The sequence below is a fragment of the Hibiscus syriacus genome, unplaced genomic scaffold, assembly GCF_006381635.1.
Source record: "Hibiscus syriacus cultivar Baekdansim isolate YM2019G1 unplaced genomic scaffold, ASM638163v2 tig00110676_pilon, whole genome shotgun sequence".
Classification (NCBI taxonomy): Eukaryota; Viridiplantae; Streptophyta; class Magnoliopsida; order Malvales; family Malvaceae; genus Hibiscus; species Hibiscus syriacus.
Genome location: NW_024062820.1, coordinates 1762245 through 1778278, shown reverse-complemented (window position 1 = coordinate 1778278; position 16034 = coordinate 1762245). Strand labels below are relative to the sequence as shown.

Below are 16034 nucleotides of genomic sequence, written 5' to 3'. Positions count from 1 at the left end.
GAGATATTTAGACAGATTCTTTCGTTTATCGGAATTTTTAAGGAATCTGTATTTTTCAAATGGGTATTGTAACCTCCAAAGCAGTTAAAGTGGATCGATAGGATTTCCGACTTATGTGATCTACCATAATAAAATCTAAAATTTTACAGATCTATTTTGTCTGTTGAATTACAGGTAGTCATAATTATTATATATCTAATAAGGGATGTTCATATCCGGGTACCTAATATTTTTTGGCATAAAAAATTTGGTACGTGTCCCAGTCTATAAAACTTGAGTACTCGTAAAAGTTGGATACCCATAAAAGCCGGGTACCCGTCAATTCAGGTAACGGGGTATCCGTAAAACCTTTGATTAAGCCCTCGTGGTTTTAAACTTTCAAATGCAGAAAGGGGAAATACCCACTTTCTTGGTTTAAGCTTTGAAAGGCTGAAAAACCTTCGGATGGAACATTAGCCATTGTAATCTTTGGTGTTGTGCAGTAATAATGAAAAATTCAGCTTAAACTTCATAATACTTGGGTAACAGATTTTTTTTCAAAACTGTGAAAAAGAATGGAATTTTATTCAAATAATATATTAAAAAAATCAGGCAACCCAATAGTATCCGACTCGGTTATACGGTTATCCCATTTTATGATCCAGACCCTACCCATAAACCCGATCCGTTAAAAAAATGGGTCCATTACCCGATCCCCAAATTCGGTGTATTTTTATTTTAAATACCCGATAATTTTGAATCAGATTGGCTGGTCAACAGGTCAAGTAGGGGGTATTTTTGAACACTCTTAAATTGTCCGACACCATCAACTAGGGACACTAAAAATACTCTTGAGGTACAACTGAGAATTGGATCTTCTCGACTTCTTTTCCTTATTGACTCTCATATTTCCTTTTATGTCTTCACCTCTTTTACAGAGAGGCATCGTCCAACAGACGTACGTCACTGATCGTGGCTCTCTACCCAAATCAAAAAAGATGAATTATCAAAGACCGACAAGATAAACTTATTCTCATTAACAATTAGTGCATAGAACATGAATAAACTTACAACCGAGAGAAACAGAGAGATAATCAAAACATCCCTACTTCTCATTTTTCCCTTAAAATTTACCTAAATACACTTGACTTCTATTGTCAATCTATTGTAGAAAGGTCAGAAGAGCAATACAACAAGAAAAAGGAAATGAGAGGGGGAATAGTGCGAGTGACATCGCCTGTCCTTCTCACCAAGATCACTTTTCCCATGACCTTCTCAGCTCGAACACAACACACATCTACATGTCCAGAGGTCTAAACATATGAATGGAAAACCTATGTTGCTACAAAGCATGTCCTCCAAGAAGTGACCGATGTCATCGTCATAGATATCCATTACGACGATGACATTCTCGTCGAGTGCAACATTATAGAACTAATAAAGTGTACGTAGGAGCGTCCTCAGAACCACAAGGAATGACACCTTAGACGACCGCGTCTACTTGAGGGCATCATGAAAAAGCATAAGCATTTGATTTATTTGATTTTACTTTTTTTTCATAATTAGTAATAATGTTTAAAAGTGCAACAACATACTCGTATATATGTAGTTACACATGGACTGATGATGAGGCATTCCATTTTGGAGTGAAAAAAATAGTTTAATTTTGATGGCAAAAATAAGATAATTAGGATCATTAATAAATTCAAACAAGGATTGAATTTATTTCAAACATAAATCTATTATCTATACATGAAATTGTTATAATTAATGTAAAATTATTAAAACTTCAATTTGGAATTGAAGTTTTAATAATTTTACATTAATTATAAACCATTTTGGATGAAAGCTAGATGTTTTAAGTTTAATGGCTTGTTGGAGTTACCCAATTAGCAAGAAAGTAAACACAAATCAAAGAGAAGGTAATTGGGCCTCGCCGAAGAAGAAGAAAACAAATGAAGCCCATAAATGGCAGGCACCTCATTTTTTCAAATCTTAACCCTTTTTTCAGATTAGTCTGTTTCAACAGCTTTTAAGTTCTAATACCAAAAACAATCATAAGCATGCACGCCCCAGTTCTCGTTCTGAGTAAGTTTCTTTTCTTTTGATGCATTTTTTAAATCCTTTAGATTCAATTTGTTCCTAAAAATAACATTGAAATACGAAGAGGATTCGTTGAAGCGGGAGTCTGGGACTAAGGTTCACCATGCTAATATCCAAGCCTCCAAGGTAATCCTTTTCTTTCATTGTTTAAAAAAAAAGAATTATGTTTTACTTACTCTGTATTAATCTAGAGTGTGATTGCTGAATAAGCTGCTTAAATTTTGAAAGAATATAAACCCAGTTTTTGTTTCTGAGTTCTGATCTGAGGACTTTATATATATCTAAGAAGGCAGGATTCAACATGCTTTGGGTCTTCGATATGATTTCCATTAGTTGTTGTTTGTTCAATGCTCACTGAACAAAATTACTTTACAGGCTGTTGCTGACATTATTCGAACAACATTGGGTCCTCGATCCATGTTGAAAATGCTCCTTGATGCTGCTGGAGGTAATCCTTTTTTACTTCTATTTACATTTCCGGTGCAGATGTTTTGGAATTAACAAAAACATTTTATTACCCTTCAAATGCGCTTTTGTTGAACTGGTATAAATATTGTTGTATGGTTTTGATTTCTACCAGGTACCGTCGTTACTAATGATGGAAATTCCATCCTTCGTGAGTTAGATATTGCCACCCAGCAGCAAAGGCATGATATTCCACCATGCATCTCTATTTAATCTGCTTTTAGCATGTGAATGCCTCCCCCACCCCCACCCCACAAAACAAAAAGAAATTGTCTTATTTTCTTTCAGTCTTATATTTTTTGTTGGTCATGGCAGTCAATGATTGAATTGAGCCGTAAGCAAGATGAAGAAGTTGGAGATGGAACGACATCTGTCATTGTTCTTGGTAGATTTTTTTATGCAGCAGAATGCTGTTTATGTGCTTTGATACTTTTGCATACATTAGTTTATTTTTCAATTATTTTCTCATCTATAAGATCTTTTTTTGTGAACTAATAAAATTTTCAGAAGCTCAATGGATTTTTAATTGCTTAGCTCATTTGGTATTCAATTTCCTTTAGTACTTATATTTGGTGTACTCTATGGTGCAGCTGGTGAGTTGCTTCATGTCGCAGAAGCCTTTATTGAAAAAAATTATCATCCTACGGTTATTTGTCGAGGTAATGCAACTTGAACTGATGCTAGATTCTTAACATCTGCTTTTGAATCATTACTTGGCATTTGATGATGAACCATTTCATTTGCAGCATACAATAAGGCTTTGGAGGATGCTATTGCTGTGCTTGACAAGATTGCAAATTTGCAATGACTATTGATGTGAAACACAGTATGTTTCTCCTGGGAAGTTTTTATAATCATAAAAGAATTTTTTTTTTAATCTTTTATCCCCTTGTATTTGCGTCTTTATCATCTTTGGATCATCATATTGTTGCTTTTATATTTGAATGGCAGGTTCAACGGTGTTGGGACTTGTGAAGAGCTGCATAGGAACAAAGTTCACTAGCCAATTTGGGGATTTGATTGCCGTGAGTGTTCTTTTTAATCAAAACTTGTTTTTATGTGAACTTGTATTATAGATTCATTAGCATATGCCATTGAACTGGCATAGTAGTTACCTTGATTGTTTTTCCTTTTTGCAAATGACATGTTAGAACATAGAATAGTCATTTGACCATTTGAGTATTTGATTGTTTAGCAGTTTGCTCATATTTGAATATGAATAGAACCGGTTCCTCATCTTTAGTTTCAAATAATTAATATTACACCAATCAGCATTCAGCAAGCATTAGGGGGAAAGACATTTGAAATATGTCTGTTACAGAAGGAATCAGAGAACATTTGAAATCATAAGTCAAGCAAATATAGTTACATGCTTTGGGTATTTGAATATCTGAGATGGTTGTCTGTTGTCTCTATGTATTGGGTCATATTTTACTAAAATATTCAGACTCGTGCATTTGGATGAAAAGCGTACAGAAATAGTACACTCAGACAATTTTTTTGTTCAGTTTGTGTATCATGTTTTTCACATGACCCAGCAATCTCCCATTGTTGTCTCAGTTCACTTTCTTCGTGTTGGTGTTTGGTCTGGCTCGCATGAAAACCAAGATTGTATAACCAGTGCCCATGTCAGACATGTTTAACACACCGAAATTTATATTGTATTGACATGGGAATGGTGCCAATATCTTGTTTATTCTACTAGCTGAAAATACGAAGTTTGTTCCTATTTTTTTATTGAAACAGCAAAAAAAAATCTTTAGGCATTTAATTAAGACATTCTTGGTGTATCTTACCATTAGTACAGACACTTCCAGTGAATTTTCAATGGAAGATGCACTGGAACCTTTACTTCAGATGTCCTTGTTTTTACCTTTATGTCTTTCATTTTCCATGCTTTTTAAATTTGTGTGCCTGCTATTAGATGCAATGCATTTAGCGATTGGAACTATCTGATGATGAGCCTAATCTGCTTAGCGCCGTATTTGCGAAAAGGCACTCTACTGATACAACAGGGGGAGAGGCTGTGCTAGCTTATGCAATAATGTTCCGTAACTCATTGTGTTTCTTACTTTTATCTTTGTAGCTCAGATTTTCTCTTCTGTAGTTGTATAAATTCTGTGCAAAGAACTTTCATTCCTTCTACGATCATCTGTTTTTATTTTAAATGAAGAGGTAGAAATTAAATTCTTGTGTTCCATATTTTTTAGTTAATTTATATAGCTACTTAATTTTAACTTCCAGGATTTGGCAATTGATGCAACTCAAACAGTTGGAGTTGACGTTGGCCAAGGGCTGCCAGAAGTTGATATTAAGAAGTACATTAAAGTAGAGAAAGTACCGGGTGGCCAGTTGGAAGATTCTAAGGTCCTCAAGGGAGTGATGATCAATAAAGATGTAGTTGCTCCTGGCAAAATGAAACGAAAGATCTTAAACCCACGTATTATTCTTCTTGATTGTCCCCTTGAGTATAAGAAAGGGGAGAACCAAACAAATGCGGAGCTGGTTAAGGAAGAAGATTGGGAAGTCCTTTTGAAAATGGAAGAAGAATACATCGAGAACCTTTGCCTGCAAATTCTGAAATTCAAACCAGACTTGGTGATTACAGAAAAAGGACTTAGTGATTTGGCATGCCATTATCTTAGGCTGCTGTCAGTGCAATTAGAAGAGTGAGAAAGACTGACAACAACAGAATTGCTAAAGCGTCTGGAGCTGTTATTGTGAATCGTCCTGATGAATTGCAGGAGTACGATGTTGGTACTGGAGCTGGGTTATTTGAAGTTAAAAAAATCGGGGATGAGTTCTTTGCTTTCATTGTTGATTGCAAAGATCCTAAAGCTTGTACGGTTCTCTTAAGGGGTGCTAGCAAGGATCTCCTGAACGAGGTGGAGAGAAATCTGCAGGTAAGTAATTTAATATGCTGCTCCTATCTATTATGGAATAAAGTTCTGAAGCTTGTTTCAATTACAGGATGCCATGTCTGTTTCAAGAAACATAATCAAGAATCCGAAACTTGTTCCAGGTGGTGGTGCTACAGAATTAACTGTTTCTACCACCTTGAAGCAGAAGAGTTCATCTATTGACGGCATAGAAAAGGTGCTTGATGCTTTATGCATAACTAAATTCAATCTAGGAATTATTTGATCCTGAATGCTAACCTTTCTCAACATTCGAATACATATCAACGGCTTTAGAAATATAGTTTTGATAATTTCCTTGTTTTTTTAGCTGGCAGAAGATTTAGTGTTGAAGGCATGGAAAATATGTTTGAATGACTTTGATATGCTAACATTTGTTTACATTTGAATGTATACTTACCAATGCTTTTAGATATTTAGTTTTTGCTAATATCCTGATATTTGAGTTGCTAGTGTGCTTATATTCATTGTTTGTGTACCAGTGGCCGTATGAAGCTGCTGCTCTTGCTTTTGAAGCCATACCACGTACTTTGGCGCAGAATTGTGGAGTTAATGTGATTCGGACCATGACTGCTCTGCAAGGAAAGGTATGGGTGTTTCTAGAGTTCAGTGCAGTTATACGCTTTTGACAATTCCCTGAACTTTATGGTTTCCATTTCTGAACTTGTGATTGTAGCATGCAAATGGTGAAAATGCATGGATTGGTATAGACGGGAACACTGGTGCCATTACTGACATGAAAGGCCAAAAGGTATGATGAAATTTGCACTTTTTCTTCATGTATAGTGTTAGTCCTCAAATTTTCACCATAATTTCACTTTTATACGCGAACTTTTCATCGCTGAAATTTTCACCCTAAACTTTGATTGTGTGTAACAATTATGATCTACCTTTCAAGATTTTAATAAGGTGGATGAAATTGTTCACCCCAGATCCATGAAAGAAATCTAAGGTCCTTTTATAGAGAAAATGGTGATTTTCTTTTATTAAAAACGAATTGTTAAGCAAAATCGCATCCGTGTTAAAGACCTTTGGACATAAGTGTGAAAATATGGTTATGATCTTGTAAATAAAAGTAGGCTTGATGGATGCCTCCATCGTATCAAATCATAACCCTCAAACATGATGGTGAAAGATGATGGAAGCATCTGTTTAATTCAGATATCTGATGCCTCAATTATGTCCCTTGCCGTTGACTTACATAGGCTACTTTGTAGATTGTTGTTGTCTTGTTGAATGAATTGTTAATAACATTGGTTTCAGATTTGGGATGCATACAATGTGAAGGCGCTAACTTTTAAGACGGCCATAGAAGCTGCATGCATGCTTCTACGAATCGACAACATTGTAAGCGGGATTAAGAAGAAGCAGGCTCCTGGAGCGGGCCAAGCTCCGAAACCCAAGGTTGAGACTGAAGCAGATGCAGACGGTGAACAAATTCTTCCTGACTGAAGGTGATGAACCGCTTAAATTAGCCCTTTGCATATTCAAAGTGTTTGATGAAATGATGGGTTTGTTTTGTTTTAGCTGTTTCAAGGGATTTTGTTGAGCATCTTTTGCTTGTGTTTTTGGGATTTTCAATCTGTGATGGTGTTGTTTTGAAGTTTGTAGATTGTTGTGGGATTAAAATAAAAAGTAATTTTTTTATGGGAGCAGATTGATTTTCTATATCAGAGACTCAATTTCTTCGATTCTTAAATTTATTTTATAATAAAACAGATATTGAAAATTTTTTGCTCTTATTTATGTTCTAATTTCTCATTTATGAAATAATTGGGATTCAATGTAATTATCAAATATTTAAAAAAATGTTCATTTCTCATTAATCTTTCAATTATTTAACAATGATTGTTAAAATATTTTATAATTATTCGTGTTCGAATTTGATACTACTAAAAATATTAATCATCTCTTCCAATGAGGTCGTTTGATTTATACTGACTTGTACATAACTAGACAAGTAATCCGGCTATTGAACACATATACCTAAAAAGTTATTTTCAAATAATATATATTATTAATTATTATAAACCTCGAGTTGATGTCACATGTTAATTGAATTAAATATAAAAATTATTTTATTTATAAATTAAAAAAAATAATACACGTCTGACTCTACATCTTATAAGTTGTTAATAAGCAAGCACGAATCAAGTAATTTAGATAGTAAAAGGATTGTTGTTATCTTTTAAGGTCCCGAATTCGAGCATTATAATTATTAGGAGTATGAACATTCAATATCAAATGGTCGAGGGTATTTCTTAAACGGATACTATCTTAAATATAGATCAGATTAATAAAAATAAATTCCTTAACAAACAATATTAATTAAGAAAAAGTCAACTAAAAGAATAAATATTAAAAAAGTAGTTTTGATAATATTTGTGTTTATATATCGATATACCCGGATACTATCTTAAATATAGATCAGATTAATAAAAATAAATTCCTTAACAAACAATATTAATTAAGAAAAAGTCAACTAAAAGAATAAATATTAAAAAAGTAGTTTTGATAATATTTGTGTTTATATATCGATTGATTTCTAAAAATATTACACTTGTATTTAGAGACATCTATAATGTATTTATATATTATCAATTAATAATATTTTTTGTCTATTTTGATATTATATTTAATTATTTATTTTTTAAAAATGAAATTGAATTTTATTAATAATGAAAGGAATCAAAATTACAACGCATCATAATAAAGAGATAAATTTGACTACAATAGTAACCAAAATACTCATAAAAAAGTAAATAATAAACCTAAAAATACTAAGAAAATTAAAATATTCCATTGAGAATGGCAATCAATATCAAAACACAATAACCTTTATACAAGCTCGTTTTCTTTGTCGAATGAGACATTTGATGAAGTATTAAAAGAGTAGAAAGCGAACCAAATAATCTGTCAGGCTGTTTCGCTACACAATTCTGATTACATCGGCGAACAATCTTTTACCAAGAGAGGGGATCTGACTATACGTGACCATCGACTAACCAATCAGAAAATAAATGTCGTGATTATTTTTGTGCGAGAACCAAAGCAACCGTAAAGGTATGCGAAAAAACATACCGAAAAGGCGAAAACCATGAGAATCGTACCACATGAGCAGAGAAAACGCATGTCACAAAAGAAGAGAAAAATCATGTCACAAGGACATAGATTATTATTCAAAATTAAAAATACTAGAAAAAACATAAAAGACATAATATAAAAAACAAATTAACTAATATTTTCGGCGATCGACAACTAACATTAAATTAATGTCTCGCTAAATAAAGATTAAAGAAAAAGAAGAATACGTTACAATATTATAAAAAATATAGTTTGAAAGAAAAAAGAGGCAGCTAAGATGGCATTATAATTAATTATTTTTTATATTCAAGATACATTAATTATCCTTTGAACAATATTTTCTTTATAAGCCATGTACATACATGATGAGAGAGAATTAAAAAGCTTGAGTCACGTTCAAATAATGGTGGCCGTTGACTTTTTTTTAATATACAGCGCGGCCATATGCTTGAATTAAATGTTTCATTTAACATAAAAAGTAAATTATGCGTACTTAATTTATCAATTTTAATCTGTTTTAATCTTTAAATTTTTATTTCTTAAAAAATAATATTTAAAGTTTAATTTTTATTTCATTTTAGCATTCGACGTTAAAAACTTTAATTTTTGTTTCATTTTAGTATCATTTTTTAAAATTTAACGTTAAATTTTGAAATAATTGAAAGTTTATATATTAAAACGGGCCAAAACTAGTAGTTTAGGTACAAAGCGAAAACTAGTAGTTTAGGTACAAAGCGTGTTAAGTTTTTAACGCTAGAATACTGAACTGAAATTAAAACTAATCGTTAATATGAGTTTAGATACTAAAATAGACTAAAATTAATAATTTATGTACTAAGTGTGAAATTTAGCCTAAAAATCAAATGTTACACATTAAATATAAATAAATAATAAGAGAAATATCATATAGATATATAATCGTGTCAAAATACTACACTTATAATGGGAGGGGCCTAACCCCCACCCACCTAATAATTTTACCTTTTATTTATATAATAATTTTTAAAAAAATATTGATTAATTATAAATTGTCTCTCATTTTTTTTAACAATTACATTTTACCCTCTTTAAAAACAATATTTTGACTACATCTCGAAGTGAGATAACAAAAGAATTGTAATAAATCTTCTATTATCACCAATCCTAAATAAATCCTTGAGCAACGTCTATCCATCTTATTGTAAAAAAAAAAACATAGACATACAACATGCGTTAGTTGACTAGTGATTAACGCTTCCTATTAATGTGGTAGGTCCAAGTCTGATGCCACGTCTTTAAAAGATATTTTTTAAACTATTTTTAAATAAATTTTTGGAAGTGTATAGGTAATTAATTATATGAATAATTTATTTTAATTTTTTTATTGAAGTGATATCACACATGAACTTGTCTCATCCGTATGAAACATTGTAAGTTATAGAAATGGACCTAAGGGGAGCAAGAGGGGGCGGTCGCTCTTCTAAAAATATAAAATTATTATATATTTTAGATTTTTTTATGTGTATTTTATATTGAAAATATGTTTTTACCACCTAAAATTTAATAAGTTCAAGATTACCACCTAAAATTTTATAAGTTCAAGATTATCACCTAACTTAAAATCATGTTTCCGTCCCTGGTCAGTTAGTCAAATAAAAATTTTCATCCAACTAGAGAATATTTTGCTCAAAAACAAAAATCTTGAGGACTAAAATACATAAGAAAAAGGTAAATGATAAAATGTCCATTTATACAAACATTTAGGATACATTTATTATTATGGCCGTATATTTCTCGTATCTTACTTTGGGGTCATTAAAGCAAAGAAAAAAATATGAAAATAAAGTTTTTTTTTTTGTTGTCCACAAGTTCCAAGGCTTCGTCTTGGTTAATTTGGATTGACTCGAGTCACACACCTAATTTTGATGGGTGAGACTTTGCTTACCACTTGAACTAACTAGTTTTCCCACACGCATTGAATTTCCATGGTCACAACAACTTTCTAAGTCTATAATAGTGGGCGACACTCTTCATTCACTTAATTGTCCTATGATTGATGACAAATTATTATTTTTGACTGACTTCTCGATTTTTAAGGTTTCGTTTTGATTAATTTTGATCGACTGGAGTCGTATACCTACTTTTGATTAAAAAAAGTCTCATAACAGTAATTTTTTGCATATACAATGACTCAAACTCGAGACTTGATGACAAATTATTTAATCATCCATGACATTTATTATAATAGATTAAAAATTCATTATGTCAAATTTTATAAAATATAACCTTTTATTAAATTTTGTCAAGATATCATAACGAGTTTTATAATTAAATTCTATAAAATATATTTTTTTTATTAAAATTTAGCATGTTCTCGTGACAAGTTATGATAAAAATATATATTTTATAAAACTTGTTATGCCATCATAATAAGTTTTTAATCCACTATAATAAATTCCTCAAGTCCTTAAATAATTTTTCAACAACTAATATTTTAAATTATTTTTTGAGTCAATATTATTAAGCTAATTTTGCCTCAAGTATTTTTCAAATTGTATTTGAAAATCTAAAAAATGAATAATATGATACTTGATATCAACTTAACATCATTTATTGAATTATTTATCTACCAATAACGTATAAAAATTAATCTTTAATTATAACGGAGTTTATAAATTAAATATATAATTAAAATATTTTTTATAATTGTTGATACAATAAATTAATTATTTAAGATCATACAAGAATCACATAAAAATATTAAAATTTATCTAAAAATTCATATGAAAATATATACAAATAAATTTGACTGCATTTATATAATTTTATCTTAAATGTATTTTTCCCTAAAATCTAGAATTTCCTTAAAAAAAAAAGACTTAGACTACTATTATATGGAATATTTAAAGTGCTGAGTCAACCCATTAAAATGAAATCGTAATTCACGCTGAAATACGAGTAAACCCTTTCGTCTTCTACAAAATTAAAAAGAGTAAATTATAAATTTATTCATTAAATTTTAGCCTCTCTTATATTTTATTCATTATATTTTTAATTTTTTAATTTAATTAATATTTTACACATTACATGTTTTAAATTGCTCAACCAGTAATTCTTTAACTACATTTTGACGTGTATAAATTAAATTATTTTTTAAATAGTTAAATTTCAAATAAAAAAGATTAAAAAATAAAATATTTTCCTTAAAACCTTAATAGTTGATAAGGGAGAAGACGAGTGGACATGTGAAGAGGACGACGATTGCGTCATCAATGGAGCGAGGAGGAAGACAATTTCAGCATCAATGGAGTAAGGACGACACTGATTAGATTTTGGAGATGGACTTAGATGACTGATGAAACGAAGGATGACCGGTGAAGGATTAATTCTCTCGAAAAATCCTTCGCAATTAATACTTCATCAATGGCGACAGAAGCCAAAACCTATCTTCAAGACTTAAATCCTTGCCTCAAAACTTCATCAATGGTGGTAGAAGTCAAAGTCCATCTCCAAGATCCAAATCTTTAAATCTAAGTTTTGGACGAGTCTACTCGGAAAATGTATGTGGTGGTTTTGTACAAACTTAGATACGAGAAAGAATGAAGTTAAATCAATAAATATAAAAAAAAAATTTAAATTAAAAAAGATATTCTTATTTTTTTAAAAAGTACAAGGAGGAGACTTGGAATTGGATTCGTTGACTGGAAAACCCACTAACAACTAATATGCAATCAAATCGGACATTAATGGCGATCCATTCCCAGATCAGCTCGGTTTGGAGCAACAGTGGTTGATAAAATCTTTGATCTGCATAATCAACTGTGAAGCCTCTTGTAATTCTGGAAATATATAGAAAGCGTGCATCATGCTCGGATATTCTACCAATGTCGCTTCTTTCCCCGATGCTTTTAGCCATTCATAATACCTCCTCTGCCAATCTTTCAACGGGTCGAATCCAGCCACCACCACCATCGTCGCCGGAAAATCTAACTCAGCTATGTTCTCGGCGTTGGGTCCGCTCACGTTCACCGCTGGGTGGTCGCGGTTGGTCGATCCTTTAGGCAAGAGCGCCTTCCAGCAGAAATCCGCTCTCGGAACGGAAACCAGCGGTGCACCCACTAACTCCAACTCCGCCTCCGTTCTCTCCTCTCCGCCGAAGAACGGTTGAATGCAAACGATTCCTCTAAGCTTCAGCGTTCCGAATCCCTCTTTGCAAGCTCGGACCGCTACGTTGTGAGCGATGTTTCCGCCGGCGCTATCCCCGGCCAAGAAACAGCGTGAGAGGTCGGCGTTTTCCGGTAAGATCGCGTCGCGGTTGTCGTTCAAGAACTTGAGAACGTCGAGCCCGTCTTCGTATTGAGACGGGTAGGTATGTTCGGGAGCGAGACGGTAGTTGACGGAAACAACAAAAGCCGAGAACTTACGGGCGAATTTGCGGCAAACGGCGTCGTAAGCCTGTGAAGCCGGACTCAGAAAGGTGAATCCGCCGCCGTGGAAGAAAACGACGACGGGGAGGAGGATATCAGAAGGGGGAGAAGGAGAAAAGAGCCGGAACCAGAGATTGCGGGAAGCATCTACGGTGGTATCAGAAGTGGAGACGGAGTTAGTGGGTTTGGGATTGGGGGCGACCTGGTAGTCGAGAAACCGGAGGAGACGGCGGTTGATGGATCCGTCGGAGCGGCATGCGGCGCCGGTGGCGGTGTAGAGAAGGGAGATGAAGATCCTGGTTTTGAGAGGGAGGTTGAGTTTGGATCGTTGAGTCGCCATGGAAGGCATGGTAGCTGACTTGAAAAGAAAAAGAGTAAGAGAAATTGAATGCAATTGAACAAATAATGAGAGTGGAAGGGATAAATGGTATTTATAAAAAAATGAGATAAAAGCAATTTTATACTGAATTATACTCCCTCTCCCATTTTGTTGATTGTATTTTAATTTTTTTTAATTTACTCAATAAATTTTCTAATTATTCTTATTTTGATAATTATGAATTCTTTTATTATTATTTTGGTATAATATGACATTTATTATTATTATTTAATACAAAATGATTTAAAATTTAAAATAAAAATAGAAGTTGGTTAAACACCATCGTCGATCGCCGTAGATGGTGGTCATTCGATCCCAAATTTCATGGGTCAGTTCATCTCAACCCATTGAGTCCGAATTTGGTGGTTATTTTATCAGAAGATATCCCAAAACCTGTAAAACTCGATTGAAACGTTTAGCTTCTTCACTTTCTATCTCTAATTCATGTGTTTCGGAGCAAGTTTCGATAAAATGGAGGTCAGATTCAGACTCGTGGTGTCGAGCCAAAATGACCTATGAAATTAGAGATCGAACTACCACCATCTATGATGGTCGACAACAGTTAGTAGTTGTGTCCAAACACCTTCTATTTTTATTTTATATTTTAAATTATTTTATATTAAATAATAATAATCATAATAATAATAAATGTCATATCATACAAAAATAATAATAAAATAATTCAGAGTGATTACAACATGAACAATTTAAAAATTCAATGAGTAAATTAAAAAAAATCAAAAGTACAGTGAACAATATAAGAGAGAGCGTAAATTATAATAAGGAATGACGTAATTTATCCATATAAAGAGTGTGGGACCTAAACGCAACTACTAAGCAGGTCATTTCCTTTATTGTGTGGTTGTACAACTGTCTCAACTAAACCAGTATTTTTCTCCCTTTTGCACCTGCCCATTTTTCGTCAATTTTCAAACTAATAAATCCCTTTTTAAACATCAAGAAATATAAAAAATCTGAAGAACCCACAATTTTTTTAAATGCATTATTTAATGAATTAATCTTTTTGGTAATGAGAAAGAAAAATAAAATGAAACCAGTCGAGCATGTTTTACGTGTTAACATTTATTGTCCATGCAGGTTTTTTAATGCACTTCATAACCTTGAATGAATTTTTCAATAAACATAATAACATTTACTCTTTAACTATTTAAGTGGGGTCAATTGACCTCCGTAAGCTATAAAATGATCTTCTATTGACCTTTAACGTTTAGTTAAATAGTCATTTTAATTTATATTTCCTTAAAGTACCTTAATCCAACGTTTTATTTTGGATCAAAATATCCCTGATTGGATGAAAACTAATTAACAATCAAGATTTGTCGTTAATGTAACAAGCCATATATATTCAAAAGGTTGCTAAAGGAACGCTATCATTTGTGCATAAATACTACGTGGCATATGTCACACGTATATAAGTAATAATGTAACACTGTCACACGTTCAAAGTGATTATGTGATATGTCACATTAATTTTTTGGACATATAAAACCTGTCACGCCAACGACAAATGTTAATCATTAGTCAACAAATAATTTATATCAAATTAATAGTCATTTTGACCCAAAATGAAACTTTAAATACTGAAATGCTTAAAATATTATGGGAGTTAGGGATATCACTTTAACACGAAATAATTGGATTCTGACCCGACTAAATAGGGTTGGTTTTTTATATAAAAATAGGTTTGGATTGGGTCATTTTCATATTAAAGGAAAAAATTTCTGACCTAATTCAAGATAATTTCTTCTATAGATTTAGGGATAATTATTATAATATTATCTCTCGACAAGTTTTTAATAAACTTCTTATTTTACTAAATAATTTTTTATGCATATTTATGTTGAGTCGAATTATATGTGGATTTTTATTCTAAAAATCTAAGTTGGAACGAATTAGGATGGAATGAATATATTTCTCTAGTTGGGTTAAGTTGGGTGGACGGTGTATGCTTCTCAGGTCAAATCGAGTTTAGCTGGGTAGTACATACTTCTCTGATCAAATACTAACTCTAATATGAGTCAAATTGATTATTCAATCCAATGTTATAATTTCAATATTGTCCACACTTCCACTTCCCAATATTTATTTCTTGTAGTATTTTCTCTAATTATATTACATACATTAATTAGAATAAATTCCATCATGTTCTCTAATTATATTTTTAAAAAGTAAAATTTCTATTTTTATTATATTTCTTAAAAAATTATATTGTTCAATTTTTTACGGGTCACGTTATCTTAACAAATAGCATTGATGATAGATTAATTGTGGTGATAATTTGTAGGTAAAACGTCACTATAATTTTTTTTTGGGCCCTATTTTTTTTGGGGCATTGCGTGGTCGCGCAATTTGCGCCCCCCAGCCACGGCCCTGGCCTCCGCCCCTGAAATTAATAGATGATGCAGTCTCACCATGTCATCTATAGTCTCAACCAATAATATTTGTCCACATCATTTTTTCCTAATGTGAATCTTCATCTCTTTCCTACGTGTAAATAAAAAGTAGGTAGTTATTTAAAAATTTATGATTGTCATTCATTGAGACTATGAATAATGTGATAAGTCGGACCTATGAAATAATTTCTTGCCTCCACCCACATGAAACCTGAATTACTTTATGCCAAGTACCTCAATTAACTAACAAATTAATTGGTACTTGATTATTCTTTTAATATAATCA

General features: G+C 32.2%; 1 protein-coding gene and 1 pseudogene across 1 annotated transcript; one reads left to right on the top strand and one right to left on the bottom strand.

The window, feature by feature from the left end:
• Positions 1 to 1976: 1976 nt before the first annotated feature.
• Positions 1977 to 7075, top strand: LOC120137943 (annotated as a pseudogene).
• A 5071-nt stretch (positions 7076 to 12146) lies between these two features.
• LOC120137711 (probable carboxylesterase 18) lies at positions 12147 to 13317 on the bottom strand. The gene has a single exon (XM_039153407.1). It carries the CDS (start codon positions 13302 to 13304, stop codon positions 12294 to 12296), a length of 1011 nt encoding a protein of 336 aa, XP_039009338.1. The 5' UTR covers positions 13305 to 13317; the 3' UTR covers positions 12147 to 12293.
• Positions 13318 to 16034: the final 2717 nt, after the last annotated feature.

What these genes read in the sequence shown, in the direction of transcription:
- LOC120137711 (XM_039153407.1), bottom strand. Translation starts at nt 13,304, where the DNA reads ATGCCTTCCATGGCGACTCAACGATCCAAACTCAACCTCCCTCTCAAA.